The sequence below is a fragment of the Erpetoichthys calabaricus genome, chromosome 9, assembly GCF_900747795.2.
Source record: "Erpetoichthys calabaricus chromosome 9, fErpCal1.3, whole genome shotgun sequence".
In the NCBI taxonomy this organism is placed as follows: domain Eukaryota; kingdom Metazoa; phylum Chordata; class Cladistia; order Polypteriformes; family Polypteridae; genus Erpetoichthys; species Erpetoichthys calabaricus.
In genome coordinates, this window is record NC_041402.2 from 100848712 (window position 1) to 100867961 (window position 19250).

A 19250-nucleotide genomic window follows, 5' to 3' on the forward strand; every position below is an offset into this window, starting at 1 on the left:
AACAGTGCTGCAGATTTCCTTACTATGTTGGCATGTGCAACTAGAGAATGCAGAAACTGAATGTAGCATCTTGTCAATTGTTTATGGCTTCGAGCACAGCAGGCATGATGGAGATGAGGCTTTGCTGAGATATTCCTCACCTGTCTACCATTTCCCTCTGTTAGGTGCCTGTTGCCAGAAAGCCAGCCATTTTGAAAACCTGTATGTGAACAGGTTTAGCCAGATTTCAAGAGGTCTTTCTTTCTAATGCATGGGCACATAGTTCAAGTGAAGGTCTCTTGAAAGTTTAAATCTGCTCCTAAGCAAGTCATTGTCACGGGTAAAATAATCCAACCAGTCCCTAAAAGCTTATTTCCTTCGTAAGCAGTGAAACAATCCATGTTTTGTTAAACCATTAAACTATGAACAGGCTGTAGGGCATGAGATTTAGAGCTTTTCTGTATGTAGTGAGTGGATCCATTCTTGGTTTTTACTGCTCCTTGGCTTCTACTCTTTAGAAGTGACAACAGGTAGCCGATACAAACTTGACGAAAATCCCCAAAAAAATTTTTGGTGCAAATCTGCAACTTTGTCCCCCCTTAAAAGTGTTCTACAATTGAGTCTATACATCATATGCATAACTTTTGAGGATTCATATGTTGGTCAAGTCAATGCACATTATAACAGGGGTTTGTGATATGAATTATTATATGTGAGTCGTAATTTTGCTTGGTTAGCTGCATTTCTCTACTTGATCAACTGCATTTCCCAGCTTCTTTAAAATGCTGCTTACAAATAGGTCAGAGCTACCATAAGTACTGTATACGCACATTCTTCTGTCATATTTCTTTTATAAATACAGTACCAACTTTTGCTTGGAAAGTTCCGTATGTACACTTCAAGCCTCTTTTTGGGCACATGCAAGTTTTATAAATCTGAGTTCAGGTCTGTTTCTGTGTTTTACATATTGCTCCTTTTGAATTTGTTACCTTTTATAAAGAAAGTTGTTTTTTTTTTTTTTTTTTTTTTTTTTTAAACTCCTTTTTCACAGTAACTTGGAAGGCTTTTTAGAAGAGTTTGCAGACATTGCAAAGGAGGATCAGATCAAAAAGCTGCATGACATGCTAGGCCCACACATGCTGAGAAGGTTGAAGGCTGATGTGTTCAAGAATATGCCTTCAAAGACGGAACTTATCGTACGCGTGGAACTTAGCCCTATGCAGAAGTGAGATTTTTCTTCAGTACAGTATCAATATGTTATCATTGTCGAATTTTGATAAAAGTATCTTCGTTTTTGTTTCAGGAAATACTACAAATTTATTCTGACAAGAAATTTTGAGGCCCTCAATACTAGAGGCGGAGGAAATCAAGTTTCTTTATTAAATGTGGTGATGGACTTAAAGAAATGCTGTAATCACCCTTACCTGTTTCCAGTTGCTGCAATGGTGAGTTTTGATAATGATGCTATACCGTTGTGTAGAACAGATGATTTTAATAAGGGATCTTTATGTTCAAGTAAATATTGACATGTCTGGCCTGCTAATAGCAACTAGTAAGATGTTTTGGTCAGGGATAGATACAGTACCAAGCAAAAGTGTTTGGTTCCTTTAATCAAGTCCTAGATCGACCTGAGAAAGGAACAGAGGCTATGGATTTTTTTTCAGGATATCTGTTTAAAATATCGTGAATTATCTTAGAATTCACTAATGTTAAAGTATGGATATAATGATATTTACATTTTAATGTTCAGTAAGGCGGCACGGTGGTGCAGTGGGTAGCGCTGCTGCCTCGCAGTTGGGAGATCTGGGGACCTGGGTTCGCTTCCTGGGTCCTCCCTGCGTGGAGTTTGCATGTTCTCCCCGTGTCTGCGTGGGTTTCCTCCGGGCGCTCCGGTTTCCTCCCACAGTCCAAAGACATGCAGGTTAGGTGGATTGGCGATTCTAAATTGGCCCTAGTGTGTGCTTGGTGTGTGGGTGTGTTTGTGTGTGTGTCCTGCGGTGGGTTGGCACCCTGCCCAGGATTGGTTCCCTGCCTTGTGCTGTGTGTTGGCTGGGATTGGCTCCAGCAGACCCCCGTGACCCTGTGTTTGGATTCAGCGGGTTGGAAAATGGATGGATGGATGGATGTTCAGTAAGTTGTCTTTTTCAGTTACTGGAAAGAATGTCAGAATAAATTTGGAATGTGCACATAGTAAGTAATTAGGTAGTACTGTACATGTTATCCTACTTTATAAACCCTATGCTGAAATCCCCACAAGACTATATAAAATTTTCCTGATTTGTTGTTACACTGTAGGATTTCCATACCCATCACACATAATTAAAACACAGCTTTGTATTCCAGTTCTAGTTTATTTAAGTAGATAGCCAACAATCTGGGTATGGGTATTCCATTATTTTAAAGCTTTATAAATTGTGGCAGTGTAGTTTTTCACAGGAAGTGTAGTGTAGTGGTACAGTCTTTCGACATCACCCCCAGATGTTGCGAGTTCCAATCCTGCTACTGATGGTGTGTGACCATGAGTGGGTCACTTCACCTACTAGTAAATATGTTGGCCAAATATGTAAATGTATTAGTATCTATATTTAATAATTTTATTTCAGAAAGTCAGCATATTGTTCACTTTAATAATTGAGGTACCTTTTTAAAAAAATATTGAATGGGATTTCCGTTTTTGCCACAGTATTGAATATTGTGAAATTTCACTGGTATTGGTATTGAATACTAAAATTCTGATATTGTGACATCCCAAGAAGTAAGTAAGTAAATGCAGCTTTGCACGATCTGTCTTCTCTTGTGCGACTTGTCCCTGATCATGATGATTTGTTTCTTCAACCGAGTAAAACTGTCTTGTGCATGTATTTTGAATGTTCATTCTTCACTTTCTTTTTTCTTTATGCCATTGCAGGAAGCACCAAAGATGCCTAATGGCATGTTTGATGGCAATGCACTTACAAAGGCTGCAGGAAAATTATTTCTTCTTCAGAAAATGTTGAGAAAGCTGAAAGAAGGTGGACACAGAGTTCTCATATTTTCACAGGTACAGATATAAAATAAATTGGCAGTAGTGCTTTTATTCTACATTGAAACTAAAATTTAACATCTTTGTTTTAGATGACCAAGATGTTGGACTTGTTAGAAGACTTCTTGGAGCATGAAGGTTACAAGTATGAACGTATTGATGGTGGTATTACAGGGGGAATGCGACAGGAGGCGATTGACCGATTCAATGGTAAGTCTGAAACACAAAACAGTACCAATATCTTGGAAATTTTTAGGTACCTCGAAATAGTGAACTTAAGTTGATACTTGCTTATGTGAGATGTGAATAAAACTGGACAGGTATATTTTTCACATCTTTTTTCAAAATGTTATAAACTTCAGTTTGTAGCAGCACTATAGCACAGTCACTGGAGCTATGAGGCAACAGCACTAGTGTTTGATTCATACCCCATTGTTGACATTTTATGTTGTGTCTCTCCATATCCACCAAGGGTTTTATTGGATGCACTGTTTTCCTCTTGTATTTAAAAGAAATCAACGTTAAATTTAGTATACCTGGTAGAACTTTGATTTTGTGAGTGCACTGTGCTGTGATGGTTTTAAAAATAGGTGGATGAGTTTTTAGTTAACTGTTTGACTGAGAAAATATTGTTTGGATTTATTGGTTATTTTTATTTAATAGCTCCAGGAGCCCCACAGTTTTGCTTTTTGTTGTCTACTCGTGCTGGAGGTCTTGGCATCAATCTTGCAACAGCAGACACTGTGATCATCTATGACTCTGACTGGAACCCTCACAATGATATACAGGTATAACCATGGCTAGGTTAGGAGCCAAGATGTATTTCAAATTGAAATACCATTTAATTGTACAATGAATAGACATTGTGATTAAAGTATGTTGCCTATATAAATCTATGTTCTGGATCAATTTATAATTGGTTAAATTTTATTTCAAGGCATTTAGCCGTGCACACCGAATTGGACAGAATAGAAAAGTGATGATCTATCGTTTTGTGACAAAAGCCTCTGTGGAGGAACGCATCACCCAGGTGGCAAAGAAAAAGATGATGTTGACACATCTGGTTGTACGGCCTGGCCTTGGTTCCAAGACTGGATCCATGTCTAAACAAGAGTTGGATGACATTCTAAAATTTGGCACAGAGGAGCTATTTAAAGATGACACTGGGGAAGGCAAGTTTCATATGATAAATTTTAATAGTTTTAATGACTTTTGAAATAATGTAGTTTTCTTGTCTGTTTGAAGTGACTTTCTTTACATTGTAGGTATCCATTATGAGGTTGGTACTAAAATGACACATATGGTGAAACCATTAGTGAAAATTTAGTTTATTTAGCTGCTAATTATATCTTTCACCACCCCCTCCAAATAATTGGGATTCTCCAAATTGCCCTTTGTTAAAATTTATTTTAGAATTAGTTATAAAATTAATTATAAAATAATTGGCTATGCATAGTCTCACAGAGCCAGGTGTATAAGAGAGTATATACATCTGGACATAACCATGAGTGAATTTTGCTTAAAACTATTTAGGAGCAATTAAACAGCTCAGTGACAATCACATTTATAAACTAATCCAGTGCCTTGTGGAAGTGACACTCAAAGTAGGGGTGGTGATTTTGAACTGCAAAGAGCAATGGTACTCTCATCTGATCTAAAAGAGAGCAAGCCTCTGATTAGAATAAACTACCTCCTAAAAAGACCCATACTACATATATAATTGTGGGTTGAATGTGCAGAGTGCTTATTGCACGTGTTAAAAGTAAATATAACCCAATGCAAGTGAATGAAACTTTCTGTAATATTGGATTATGTATTGGCATTTAAAGGTAATGGACTAGTGGTACGTGTGAGTGATACGTTAACACAGGTATTGTGCTAGGAAGGTTGGAGACACCTAGTTTAAAGAAAGTGAATATTAATGTGTAATTGAAAATCGAAACATGCCATGCCTTGAATATAGTATAAAATCATTCTGTATTTATACTGTATTTGGTCATTGAGGCACACTGGTTAGCACTACTGCTTCACAGCTTGGGTCACATTTTTGGTCACAATAGATCCAGCACTGTTGGCAGGTGCATCCCTAGCCCTCAGGGACACTTGAAGTCCCACTGCACCTTTTAGTGTTCATTCCCTCCTTCCCCTTTGACTGCAGTGCATGTTGATGAGTTGGCCAAAGTATCTGAACATCTCACTGAACTCTCATTGACGCATACTCTGCGGTGTGTGTTATCACGGCTGACCATTAATTATACACTCACTGCACTCTTAGACACCAGAGCTGAGATGTTTTTTTTTGTATATTATTCATGTTTACATGCTTTGTCTCCCAATTTGCCAAAGCAATACAACTGGCAGAACAGCAAAGTTGGCATATAATTTCTCCAGGATGCTTTTGGTCTCTGTTTAGACAAGTTCTAAGATTCAATTTTCCAGGTCAGCTCCTGGAGCATACTTTTTTTTCCCTCTGTCAAAGAAAAAGTTGGTGATTGAAACAGATTTCTTGAAAATTCACCAGACCTAATGTCAATGAGAATTTTTTTTTAAATAGGTAATTGGAAGATTTTGCTGCTTTACTTGGAAGTTCAGAGAAATACCCACTCACAAATAGGCACTAATTAGACTCTGGAAGTCTTTTCTTTTTTTTCCTCCTCTCTCTCTCTCTCTCTCTCTCTCTCTCTCTGTCTCATGTTTACTTATACCAGTGTAAATTTTAAATGTGTATGTATTTCAAATGACTATTTAAGTGCAGAAATAAAAGGTTATTAATATTTTTTCCTTTTCCCAAATTAATTGCTACCTTGTCCTCCAGGTGAGAATAAGGAAGGTGAAGACAGCAGTGTTATCCATTATGATGATAAAGCAATTGAGCGACTGCTAGACAGGAATCAGGATGCAACAGATGACACAGAAATACAGAGCATGAATGAATATTTGAGCTCCTTCAAAGTGGCGCAATATGTAGTCAAAGATGAGGAAGAGGCGGTGAGTCCTTGTTTTCTTGCCCATTTCAGATATTTTCCGGTCCCAGTATAAAATAAATAAATAAAAAATAATAGTGAAACATCAATCATTTGTTTGGCAAGTAAGTTTTGATTTTGGAGTATGGGCAAGTGTTTGTTTTAACAATATGTGTTTGTTTCTTTTAGGAAGAAGAGGAGGTGCAACGGGAGATAATCAAACAGGAAGAAAGTGTAGATCCTGATTACTGGGAGAAACTGTTGCGTCACCACTATGAGCAACAGCAGGAAGACTTAGCCAGGAACCTTGGAAAGGGAAAGCGTATTCGCAAGCAAGTCAACTACAATGATGGCTCACAAGAGGATCGTGGTGAGTGGAGTACCATAAACTGTTTAATGCTGTGCTTTCATTGTAAGTTAGTGTTTGTGTTGTGCACTTTTGTTTGGTACAGTGACTATTTGCTAATGCTACATTGAAACCATAAATGTGTAGTGTTTTTACAACCATTTCCTTGGAACCAATTCCATTTTTAAGCTGTGTGTAAACACAGCATATTATTTTTTATAAGTAAATACATCTATATGTATAATTTTAGTGGAAAGTCTGTTTTTGTGATGCAGCCTCAAAATATCAATTCAGAATGTGATAATTCTACTGATTAGTGTTTTTTCTTTTTTTAAAATGAGAAGTGCAGAAATCGCAGTGTCTTTTGAAAAGTGTTAGTAAGATGGCTCTGATGATGTTTTAAGAGGATGATTTTAAATCTAGTTGTGAACCCGAACATTAGGATATTGGAGAAATGCTTTGCTGGTTTTGTTGGGTCAAGAGTTGTTTGCGAGTATGTATACGTATTTGAACGGTATCTTGCATAAACTTTTGGCTATATCCTTTATGCACTTAACTCTCTATATTGACATTCCTTTTTTCTAATCCATTTAATAGCAGACTGGCAGGATGACCAATCTGACAACCAGTCCGATTACTCTGTAGCATCAGAGGAAGGAGATGAAGATTTTGATGAGCGCCAAGAAAGTAAGATTTGTTTGTTATGTATGTGTGCTGCAGGAAAAATATTAAGGAGAATAGTTTAGTGTAATAAAACTAATATGGTATTACAATACTATTTCCAAGTTTTGCTAATCTTCATTTGCTCTTCCTCTTTCTATTGGTGGGCATAGATTAGAAAAAAAGTATATTCTGTGCTGTGGTGTGCTTCATTGTGCTTATTCACTCTTCACTCTTGCTGTGTACTCTAAGTCATTCTGTTTTTATTTCTAGAAAGTCTTCTGGAGCTAAACTTAGACATAAGATAAAAAAAAATTGTGATACAATCTGCAGTGCCAGTTTGTACTGTTAATTTGACAATTGGTTAATTGTACTGTTGCTGCTGTTATCTCATCTGCACTTTCTACATTTTCCCTGCAATCCTAGGAAGCATTTCTGATCACTTAACAAAGTAGCTTCTGTAAGTGGTAGGAATTACGCTGGTTCATCTTAATCATTCTAGTGTGTGTATGTGTATAAATATATATATATTTATGAGAGAGAGAGACTATATATAATGTGGTGAAAACATGTACCCACCATTTGCTTTATTCTTGTGCTTGAAGAAACACTAACCGAGAGAGTCCTACATACAAGACTCAAATGGGTGTACTTCATATCGATTACTTTCATTATACATTATAATGTTCAAAGCTTCTTGGCTTGGACATTTACCCAGCCCCCTTTTCTTGTAGACCTCATTATTCTCAAAACGTTGCTGCAAACGTGTGAAGATGTTCATTTCTCTGTTTCAGTGGAATTTTGTAAGCACAGCCAAGTCACCCATTAAGACCCACTGTACCTTGTTTGAAAGGGCAGAACCAGGACAATTTAGAGATCTGATTGGAGAAAAAGGTCAATCATTTTGATTTCCTGTTGGTGATCCCATAGGTGACAACAAGCAAAGGCAGATCTTGAAGCTTAGTTGCCTTCTCTTATGATCCACAAGACATAGGAAAGAATGACTGGTAGCTTTTGAGAGCTGAAATATGCTTTTTTCATAGAACCCTGCCCTTCTAATCGACCCTGTCCAAAGTTGTACGTTTTCAAATGAGTCAGGAGCTTGCACTACCCAAATTTGATTGTTCTTGCAGGCAGAGAGATGTACAGACCCCATGCAGCACACTATTTTAAAGGAACAAATGGTCTTTTATAGCAGTAGTGGTTTTTTTTTTTAAACCGGGTAATTATTTACTATGAAAAATGGGGGCAAGAGTCCAAAGAGTCAAACTGGCTTTCTCCCGATGATTACTTAAGTTAATTTGCTTCTTTTGCTAGATTCTCGAAGACCAAGTAGGAAGGGTCTGCGGAATGATAAGGACAAACCCTTACCACCTCTTCTGGCAAGAGTTGGAGGAAACATTGAGGTAAAGTGGATTTATTAATGGGGTTTAGTATTCTTTATTCTGTTGTTCGTTCACCTTGCAGAGATTGTTGACCATGTAATATGTGTATTTAAGCTCAGAATGAGAGCCAGATTGCAATTTGGGATGATGATGGTTTTGAGTGTGAATTTAATAAAGAATGTGTACTAATACCAGCCATATTTTTTATATTAATAATGTATTAATTTTATTAATGAATGTAGGAGCTTATTCCCCTTAGCAAATTATTTTGTGAACTAATATATCCAGTCATAACCCATGTTCCTGGTCTGATGTCATTAAGCTGTAAGAAAGTGTGTTGTTTTTTTTTGTTTTTTTTTTTTTTTTAAAAACACAGAATTGCACTTGCAGAGAGCTAATTTTAAGAACAGCTTTTTATGCTTCCAGAAAGACTAGGGTGTAGCAGTGCCTTCCAGTACCCCACAACATGCAAAGATCCAAATTTGGACCAGAATCGCACAATTTTGTCGCCCATAATGAAATGGATCATAGACTAGTTAAAAGTGGATTGGAAAATGCAAATATCGGTTTGTTTTTGCAAATTCTAAATCCCTGGATTTTAATTTGTCCTCATTTTGTGTGTTTTTTTTTTCCCCTCCCCCCCCCCTTTACCAAGGCTTTTATACTTTATAAACAAATATTGTAATGAAAATCATTGGTAACCTTGGGTGATTAATTCTCTGGTAGTTCAGGGGTTTACTAGTTGGCTTTTTATGTATAATAATTATATTCAGGCAAATATGCTGCTGTTTTATTTCAGTTCATACACAGCTTAACATTGAGCAATGATATCTTAAGTGTATTTCCTAAATATTTTTACATAGGTCCTTGGTTTCAATGCCCGACAACGTAAGGCCTTCTTGAATGCAATTATGCGCTATGGAATGCCACCTCAAGATGCTTTCACAACCCAGTGGTTGGTCCGAGATCTGCGAGGAAAATCTGAAAAGGAGTTCAAGTGAGATTGGAACCTTTTCTTACCCTTTAGCTGATACCTGCCCAAAGTGCCAACAAAGTAGTCTTGAGTGATGGCTCTGTTTTCAGTTAATTGTTAAATGTTTATTGTTTATAGATATGTGTTGCTTATTTTGTTCTAAAAGTTTCTTGTTTACTTCGTAGTTTTGAAGGATTGCTTTAATGTTTTAATAAATGACGTAATTTAGTGTGCATCTAACACCCACATACCTACCTATATACTTTTGTATTTTTAGGTGTAATTTGTCTTACTCTTTATCTGAGCCCTTGCTATTATTGCATGGTGCTGCTAGGGAAGACAAAGAGAAATACTGTCACTTATAGGAGATGTGTCCCAAGAGATTGGACATTGTCTTAAAGGCACGACAGTACAAAACAAACTGTATGACCCAAAATGAAAGGGAAAAAATAGTTTTTGATGTTATCAGAAACAAGTTTCATAAACTGCGTATTTGTGACAAAATATATAGTTACCTTGAGGTGTTATGAATATTTTTATAGGGCATATGTCTCTCTCTTCATGAGACACTTATGTGAGCCAGGTGCCGATGGTGCAGAAACCTTTGCAGATGGAGTTCCTCGTGAAGGCTTGTCTAGGCAGCATGTATTAACCAGGATTGGAGTTATGTCTCTTATACGCAAGAAGGTATTGTTATAATCCAGCTCTTGTTTCAAAAATATTTTATAATCTTGCATGTGCATCTCACTGGTTGTAGGTATTTTTCAATCCTTTAAATTAATATGCAAACTTGGCACTTAGCAGCTTGGCAATTGAGTTGTGTTTTGGTTTTTATTTGTTTAACCAATTTTACAGGTCCAGGAATTTGAGCATGTCAATGGCCAATGGAGTATGCCTGAATTAATGGAGGCTGAAGAGAACAAGAAGGCAGCCAGATCAGAATCTCCTGTCCCTAAAACTCCAACATCCAGTACCCCTGGAGATACTCAACCAAATACTCCGGCCACCACTACATCCAGCACAGGTAATTCTGTTGGTAATTGCAGTTAACTCCTAAAGGTTTGATGAAAGTACTGAATTTCATGAAGTAGATTAAGTGCATTTGTATGTAAAACATATAGCTTTATTGCAGAGCACGACCTGTAATTCACATTGGCTCGACCACTCTCTGACTAGTGGGTTAAAAAAAAAAAATGTCAGTGTTGCAATATACTTTCTCCAGAGGTTGTAGCAACATCTTCGTATGCAGGATAATCTAAAAAGAATGGGCAATATTAGAGTTTGAACATCGTCTTTACAGGCATGAATATTACTTTATTTTATAGGTAGTGTTACTAGTTTGTTTGATTAATCATGATGTATTGCAATTCTATGTGTTTGCCTACATTTGTTTATTTTCATTGTTTTCTTTTTTGAGTTGTTGCACTGGTTATATTTTCATTTTCCCTAAGAAAATGAAGCACTTGATATTGCTCAATAGATTTGTTGAGAAAATGTTTTCAGCACTTGTGTAGGTTATGTACATTATTTGTATTTAAATGACTTTGTTTTTTAGTTATAACTGGCCATCCAGTGTTTCCGTGTTAGAAATTTGTCATAATTTTAACCTGCTCTTTATTTAGCCTGTCTAAATACCTAGCTTTTTATTTTTTTCGTTAGTTTCCTAAAAAGCCCTAATTATTACTTCTCTCAGCCTGAAATCAGTTGTTGTACAACTTTCTCAGTGGAGTCAAGTACTTACAAATGCCACATTCAAGTGGTGTAGAAATTTAGAAAGTGGCTGTCTTCAGGGGAAAAAAGAAAAACAAAACTGCAGCAGATTGGTGACAAAATTGTGGATATAAATAAATAATTTTATTAGTTGAAAGACCTATCATAAGGGCATAATAGAAGACCACTCTATCCGGCCTGTAAAGCTTATCTGGTTAGTTAATAGGCAAGTTGTCCCAATATCTCACAGGTAATGCTTTAAAAAGTGTAATCGTCTCTATATACATCAACAAGTCCTTCTTTGCAAAGTTTGACTCTTCTCTAACATTGTGATTTAAAACAATTGCACAAAAGCTGAAGCAAAAGGCAGTATGGCACCACCTAACTTTCAGTGCTATTATTTGGCTGTAAATACTGGTAAAGTAAGCCGTTGAAATTTGGCAGAAGTCCACAAGTCTTAAACCTGCTTGGTTAGTAATGTAAAGGAATATTGTTCTAAATTTTTTTTTGTATGCTTTGCTCTAGTCAAACTATCATCTATTCACCAGCAGCTCAGTCGTTCACAAATTACTAAATGTATGGAACAGATATAGGGTACATATTAAGGCAGAAAAGAATCCAAAACCTCTGGATTACCTCTGCAGTATTTTTATTCTTTTTATATATTGGATGTAGTACTAAATCTGAAACAGACAGGTGCAACTTGCATCTGAACACTTTTTTTTTTTTTGTTTTTTTGCATCACTCTTCGCCATATCTCTGCATTGTCGATCAAGGTGGATGATGGTCACATGCCTGGCTCTGGGGCATAATCTCTTTTTTGTTATGTGGCTGTCTACTGCCATCTTAATACATAAATATTTCACTCATATTCACAAACCCTCACCCTGACATTAATCCCCCTAGCCCCTCCCCGGCATACATAGTAATAACCATACAGCCACATCACTAAGGTACAGCCTAACAATAAAATCTTTTTCAGAATTGTATGTTTGCAGGCATTAGTGTTTTTATCTTAACATCATGTTATTTAGAAAAGGGAGAAAAAAACTGAACCCAAAATTCATTTGTGGAGTTTCATGATCTTGCCTCATGAAGGATAAGCATATAAATAGTTTTTATTTCCTTCTACTGTTGAAACCCACGAGCTAGATAACCTGTACACATGTTATATTTGGGTTGCTGGCAAAATTTAATTTGAACAGTCAACCAGAAAAATCGGACATGAGCTGCAAAATAGAAGTTAGTTAGACTGTGTTCACACTGGAGCTAAAACTAAGAGATCTGTGCTCATAATTTACAGGCAGGCACTGAAAGAAATGCTCAGTTTTATTACTTGGAGTAGATGTTTAAACACCCTAAAAATGAGTCCTATTTGATTCTGTTCATGTGAATTTACAATTGGCATCTTGGTTTCCTCTGAATTTGCCACTTGATCGGCTGAAAAATTACTTGATTGACAGTGATGCGTTTAGCTTGCTTTTTAAGCTTGAATCATCTTGCCTCTAATACAAAACTACCACATTATGCCATTTCTGGGTGAGTTCATTGTTTTATAGGAAAAAATAAAATGAGAGGTAATTGTTGCCTTACAGCTTGACTAATTTGGATAATTCAAATTTACCACAAATGTCCCCATGGGGTGCCTCATTTGTGAAGGACATGAAGTTTCCATCTGGGAAGCCTTTTTTTATAATCTTAATCCAGAATAGCACATGAACATAGAGTATTCAAACTCTCTATGAGACAAACAAAATGGTGGTGTGTCATCCGATTTCTTAATTTAAAAAATATAAACAAGTACAAAATATATCAAATTCCAAAGAGATGCACCTTTGTGACTGAATAAGCTAATGGAAGTAAAAACCGTTTGAGAAAGCCACAGAACAATATAGTAACATACAACAAGCATGTCATACACTGCCTGGCCAAAAAAAAAGTCGCCACCAAAAAAAGTCACACACTCTCTTAATATTTCGTTGGACCGCCTTTAGCTTTGATTACGGCATGCATTCGCTGTGGCATTGTTTCGATAAGCTTCTGCAATGTCACAAGATTTAGCTCCATCCAGTGTTGCACCCATCATGCAAGATCTTGATGAAAAATGAATGCATCACTTCATCTGCCTCTCTTCTTATCCTGATGCGCCCATCACTCTGGAACAGGGTAAATCTGGACTCCTCAGACCACATGACCTTCCATTGCTCCAGAGTCCAATCTTTATGCTTGCCAGCAAATTGAAGCCTTTTTTTCTGGTTTGCCTCACTGATTAGTGGTTTTCTTATGGCTACACAGCTGTTCAGTCCCAATCCCTTAAATTCCCTTCGCATTGTGCGTGTGGAAATGCTCTTACTTTCACTATTAAACATAGACCTGAGTTCTACTGTTGTTTTTCTAAGGTTTGATTTCACCAAACGTTTAAGTGATCGCCGATCACGATCATTCAGGATTTTTTTCCGGCCACATTTCTTCCTCGAAGACAATGGGTCCCCACTATCCTTCCAGTTTTTAATAATGCGTTGGACAGTTCTTAACCCAATTTTAGTAGTTTCTGCAATCTCCTTAGATGTTTTCTCTGCTTGATGCATGCCAATGATTTGACCCTTCTCAAATGGACAAACATCTTTTCCACGACCACGAGATGTGTCTTTTGACATGGTTGTTTAAGAAATGAGAAGCAACTCATTGCACCAGTTGGGGTTAAATAACTTGTTGCCAGCTGAAAGATAATCGCCCATGCAGTAATTATCCAATAGGAGGCTCGTACCTATTTGCTTAGTTAAATCCAGGTGGCGACTTTTTTTTTTGGCCAGGCAGTGTATCTACGTAAGCCAATAAAATAAAAGAAAAATATAAATGAATAACTATAGGCAAGCTTCTGTAATCTTAGTGCAGGAATGCAAGCTTCAGTAATTGCAGTGATTTAGAATTCATTCCATAAATCATAGTATTGATATTCTTTGATTCACTTTGAATAGGACATTGTAACCTTCTGTTTAAAAACCTAGCATCACTTCCTTTAATTAAAGTACTTGTATTGAGACTCAACTTTATTCTATACTCTTTACTGAAGTACTTGGTGTTGGTAAGGAGTTTTAGGAAAAAATTATTCCCCCCGGGTTACCAATGTAAAATATTTTATTTTTTGTAGAAGAATCTGTAAGAGTTGAAGATACGGTAACGTCTTCTGCTGGCAAAGAAAATGAAAAGGAAGGTGAACTGGAGAACAAAGAGCCCAAGCCTTCAGAGACAGAGGTAAGTTTTAACATTACTTAATTGCCTTGAGTGTTGTTCCATTTAGTAAGTGTTTAAAGTACTGTACATATGTGTGACAGGAGCACAGCTTTCTCGACAGTTGCACAATCTTTGTGAGAGGTCTACTTAATCTCTTGAGGTGCATTTAAACTACGAACTGAATCTAGAGGTGAGCACAATGGGTGAGGTAGTGTAATATAATACTGATTGGCCACAGATGGTACTGGTAAGGCTGACCAACAAATTCCCAGAAACTTTTCAGGTTCTCCCTCTTATCATTTTATTTAGCAATGTTTTTCATGACCACATTAATGCACAAACGGAAAACATTTTCAGATATTTCATGTGATTCTGTTGCAGGCTATAAATCATTTTACTGATTTCACAGTGTCTGGATCTTTACTAAACCAAGAAAGTAGCTTGCTGTAGATTGTAAAAGATATTTTGGGTTGGATCATCAGAACCTTTAGTGGAAAAGTTTTGCCAGATAGTTATAAAATGTATTTAACGTACATATATTTGTGCTACAAGTTCACCAATAATTTGCACTACTTTTAGGATTCTGGGATGGTTAATGAAGAAGAAAAAAGACCTGCAGCAAATCCTGACAAGGTACAGGGACATGGGGCCAGCAGTACTTCCGAATGTGAAAAGGAAACTGAGAAAACTGGAGACTCTAAACTTGAAATCTCTCAGGAAAAAGACACAGGTGAAGAACCCATGCAGACTGATAGTAAGGGTAAGAAAGTTTCACCTCTGGTCTATTTTTATAAGTTAAAGTGAATGTGGGTGAATTGTAATAAATCTTTGTATTTTTCATTTAGAACTTTGACATTTTGGACCAACTTTTTAAAAAAAAAAAAAAAAAAAAAAAATGGTATAATTATGATAAAATTGCAGTTTGATGGAAATGGTGTTGAAATTGGTAATATTTTGGGTTTATCAATATGGCTGTTTTGCTGTTCCATGTCAGAGTGAGCCGATATAAAGTGTAGCATTAAAAAAAAAAAAAAACTAAATGCATTCCATTTGATGGCCAGCAGCAAAGATTGGCTTTCCTGGAGATGTTTGATTTCTTTGTCAATTTTTCTGTCCAAATTTAAAGCTGAACATGCAGTTTACTTAAATTGTCATTTAAATTCCATTAATTACTCCAATATACTACTTTACAAGACTGGACTCTTAATACTAGCTGACAGGAGAGTGTTGAAAGTTGATTTATTCTAAATAGAGCTCATAAATTAATATCTAAGAGAAAGCAGAAGGAAGAAACCAGTTTTTGCAAGCTCATTTGAACACATTTTTCCCTACCATTTGTAGTGTGTTAGGGTTTTCACAGCATGATCAAAAATATGGGTTCACAAGCAAAATGTCTATATTTTAATAAGGATGTCGGCCATAACAGGAACATCTTTTATAGTCATTTGATAATGTTCAGAAAAACATTTAACACGGCATGCTTGCATATGAAAGTTTTGTATTCTACTAATCAAGGGGTCTCCAACACGTCGCTCACGAGCTACCGGGATCATGTGCTTCCTGATGGAGCTTGTGCTGTACAAAGGGTTAACGGGTACAGCAAGTTCAGTTGCAGTGTGTTGCTTTATTTTTTTTCTCCCCCCCCATTCTATTGTGGTACGTTAAACGCGAGACATCATAATGACGACATTCTTTTCTGTTTGTGAGGTCCAAAACACCAGTGTTCCTTATTCCTCATTGTTGCATTATGTGAGTTGTACTTGTAGATGAACATTCTCCTGCATACAGAGCCTGCCCTTCTGACTTAGACAAATTCAAACCTGGGCACGTTGCATTATGCAACCAGCTTTACAAGAGTGCTGCTGGCTGATTCTTTTTTTTGAATTTTTTTGGGTTTTGTTTGGGTTATAGGTGATGAAGAGAAGAAAGATGTAAAGCAGGCTGATAAAAATGACTCCATCCCTTCTGCCGAGGACAGGAAAGGCAAGTGTGCATTCTAGGAATGGTCTTAAGGTTGCATTTCATATACACAAATGTGAAATCTACCCCTTATTATTTTATGTACATATGAAAAGGTTTTGCTTTTAAACTTGGCAACAGGCACTTAGGTTTAGGTGACAACCATTAATTTAGAAAAACTATTTTAAGCTTAGCAAATGCTTCCAATAGACTAACAGCTATATGTACAAGTTTCTGGGAAAACTTTGTTTATTTTAATCCCTTTGGAGCTAACTGATGAATATACTGTTATTTTGGATGTATTTTTCTTTAGGGTAAGTGTGTGATAGGTAATCATGGAAACCACCCTGAAAGAGTAAAGTTAGCTTTCAAAGATCTGTAGCTAACTTTAAAAGGAGTATGTTAAATTTCTTTATACTCCGTATGCTTACATGGACATGCTTAGTTTGTTCTAAGGAACTTGGTCAGATATTTGATTTCGTGCTTTAAGTGGTTTCCCTGATTAAGCATAACTTTATACCTGTGGTTAGGGGACGATCCTAACACTATTTTTTCATTTCTTAAAGACCCAATAACTAATTATGATTCTTCCCACTTAATACAATTAAAAAAAAAAAAAAATTCAAGTTTCTTTGTTGCTTAAAAATACACACCGTGCATCGATGCAGTGGTAAATGGAATGCCTTTCAGCTTGTAGAGGCAGGATTCAAATCATAACCCAGGTGTTTCTTTGGGTCGAGTTTATTTGTTCTACCCATTTTCTCCATTCAACCATTTTCCCAGAACTGTAGTTTTCCTACTAGATGTATTGACATTCAGAAATATTAAAATACAGGGCTTAAAGCTAGTTATGGGTAGACATATGGGTTTCCCCAGTGCAACAAGTGTAATTGAGTTCGTGAATTCCAAGATTATACAGGATACTTTAATTTAATCAAACTCTAAAAACAACATCCTGTTAAAAACTGGTTTGTTAGTCTGTTTTAGGTTTAGAATATTTGCTATTTGTAAGATTTATATTTGGATCAATAGCTAATTTTAAAAAAAAAACTTCAAAGAGTGATATTTAATAAATGTACATGACATGTTTTTACTTACCTTTTTCACGTGTATGATTGTGCCTTTCAAAGTAATTTGTCTTTTTGCATTCATACCTGAGCACATTACAGACTCTGGCTCAATATTTCTTATACTATAATAAGGCTGGTACTGTTAAGTTTTTAGAATTAATGGTGTGGACTTGGTACAGAAGTATTGGTTCTTTTATGTTATGTAAAGTATAGTATAAACACAAAAAAAAAAATAAAAGCAGAAGTCATTTGCTCTCTTTACTATGCATTTTTATCTAAGTATGGGGTGTTAGTAATTATTTGGGTCTGTTTTGGCTTTACAGTAGTATGTTTTGATGGTATTCATCAGCAGGAGCCTTTTATCATTTTGTGTGTTGTTGAACAACAGAGAATAAAGAGAAAGAGGAGACCAAGCAAGAGGAGAAAACAGATGGAAAAGTGGAAGTCAAGATGCAGAATGGTGAATCAGTTAATGTACCAAGTGAAGAAAAGAAAAAAGTGGTAAAACAGAGGTTTATGTTCAATATTGCAGATGGAGGCTTTACAGGTATTTTATTATGTTTTACCTTTCTACTTAAATATGTAATCTATTCTTTATTTACTAAATATTTTAATAACTAGAATTTTTAGGATATGCTCTTTTAGGCCAGTGTTGGCAGTCTTGCATGAATACCCCTTAATATTTTGTTTTATCTTACAGAGCTTCACTCATTGTGGCAAAATGAAGAACGTGCTGCAACAGTTACCAAAAAAACTTATGAAATCTGGCATCGCAGGCATGACTACTGGCTCCTTGCTGGGATTATAAAGTATCCTTTCTTGCCATAGTACTGAATGAGTGGTATTGCAAAAAAAATAAATAAATAAGTAATTGTAATCCTAGCAGGCATTCCACCAGATAGACATTCAATGGATTTTAAAAAGTATTTTTAAAACTGGCTGGTTTAATAAGCACCACTGGTGGGGTTGGGGGGGGGGGGAATATTCTTACAAAAATTTGACCTAGCTTACTGTTTAGTACTTCATGATGTGAAGAAAAGTAAATGGGGGTGTGCTTAGAACAAATGCAAGATGGAAATGTTAGAGCCCATTATATTGTCCATAAGGTTGAGGGAAGATACTTTACCCCTTTTGTATGCTTGTCTGAAAAGGTTTTGAAGTTTGGAATATGTTGTTTCAGATGGTTGTATTCAACCTTTACTGGACTAAGGACAATTCCTTGTGCTACAGTAAGCAAATATTACATTTTGATCAATGTCTTTTTAGCCCACTTTCTATCTATTATAAAAAGAAATCCTGTCCCCTGTCCTGATAGTCTACGATACGTGATCTTTCTCGGAACATAATTTAAAGACCCGCGAGACGAAAGAGACCTGCCACGGAGCGTCTCACGGGAACATAGAACAAGAGTCTTGCAAGACACACCCTACTTACAAGCAATATCAAAAAAAATAAACCAGTAGTGTAAAGGCTGTCATGCAGCACACACAGCTCCAGGGCTCTCAGTGCATATAAAGTGTATAAGGTCATTACGGTAGAAATGAATAGGGTAGAAATGAAACATCGACGATTAAACGAAGAAGCGCGGAGAAAAAAAGACTCAAATGCGTAGGACAGAAAAAAGAGCCAAAAAGAATAATCAAGGTGCAAATTCAGAAAATAAGGAAAGTAATTATCAACCTGGAACAAGTGGAATTGGGGAAAAAAAGCATGCCCAATCCGGCTCAGAATTAAATGACAGTGAGTAAAAGACAAAGTAGAACTTTATAGAGACGTTTACAAACGTTGGCGATAAACACATGGCAGAGCAGGTTAGAGACTATGAAACCAGGGAAATTAGAAAGGCTCAAAAAAAAAACGGCGCTATACACATGTGGAGAAAATTAAAGGATATGAAAGTAGGAGAATTAGAAAATATAAAAAAGTAAAGATCGCAGTAGCGCAAACTG

The 19250-nt window shown here is 36.3% G+C and overlaps 1 protein-coding gene and 1 non-coding gene across 2 annotated transcripts in view; both read left to right on the plus strand.

The window, feature by feature from the left end:
- The window catches only part of chd4b (chromodomain helicase DNA binding protein 4b), a 69622-nt gene that overhangs the window by 41108 nt on the left and 9264 nt on the right, over window positions 1–19250 (plus strand). Inside the window, 18 exon segments of the mRNA XM_028810042.2 lie at window positions 1031–1204; window positions 1283–1424; window positions 2888–3019; window positions 3094–3211; window positions 3665–3789; window positions 3939–4173; window positions 5817–5989; window positions 6154–6334; window positions 6908–6997; window positions 8288–8376; window positions 9219–9352; window positions 9871–10015; window positions 10184–10352; window positions 14190–14293; window positions 14852–15032; window positions 16184–16255; window positions 17690–17848; window positions 18002–18110. Of these exon segments, the coding sequence (XP_028665875.1) occupies window positions 1031–1204; window positions 1283–1424; window positions 2888–3019; window positions 3094–3211; window positions 3665–3789; window positions 3939–4173; window positions 5817–5989; window positions 6154–6334; window positions 6908–6997; window positions 8288–8376; window positions 9219–9352; window positions 9871–10015; window positions 10184–10352; window positions 14190–14293; window positions 14852–15032; window positions 16184–16255; window positions 17690–17848; window positions 18002–18110 (2532 nt within the window).
- LOC114658316 (small Cajal body-specific RNA 11) lies at window positions 9613–9744 on the plus strand. Its single transcript, XR_003717363.1, has one exon. It is a non-coding gene; the product is annotated as a small Cajal body-specific RNA 11 (non-coding RNA).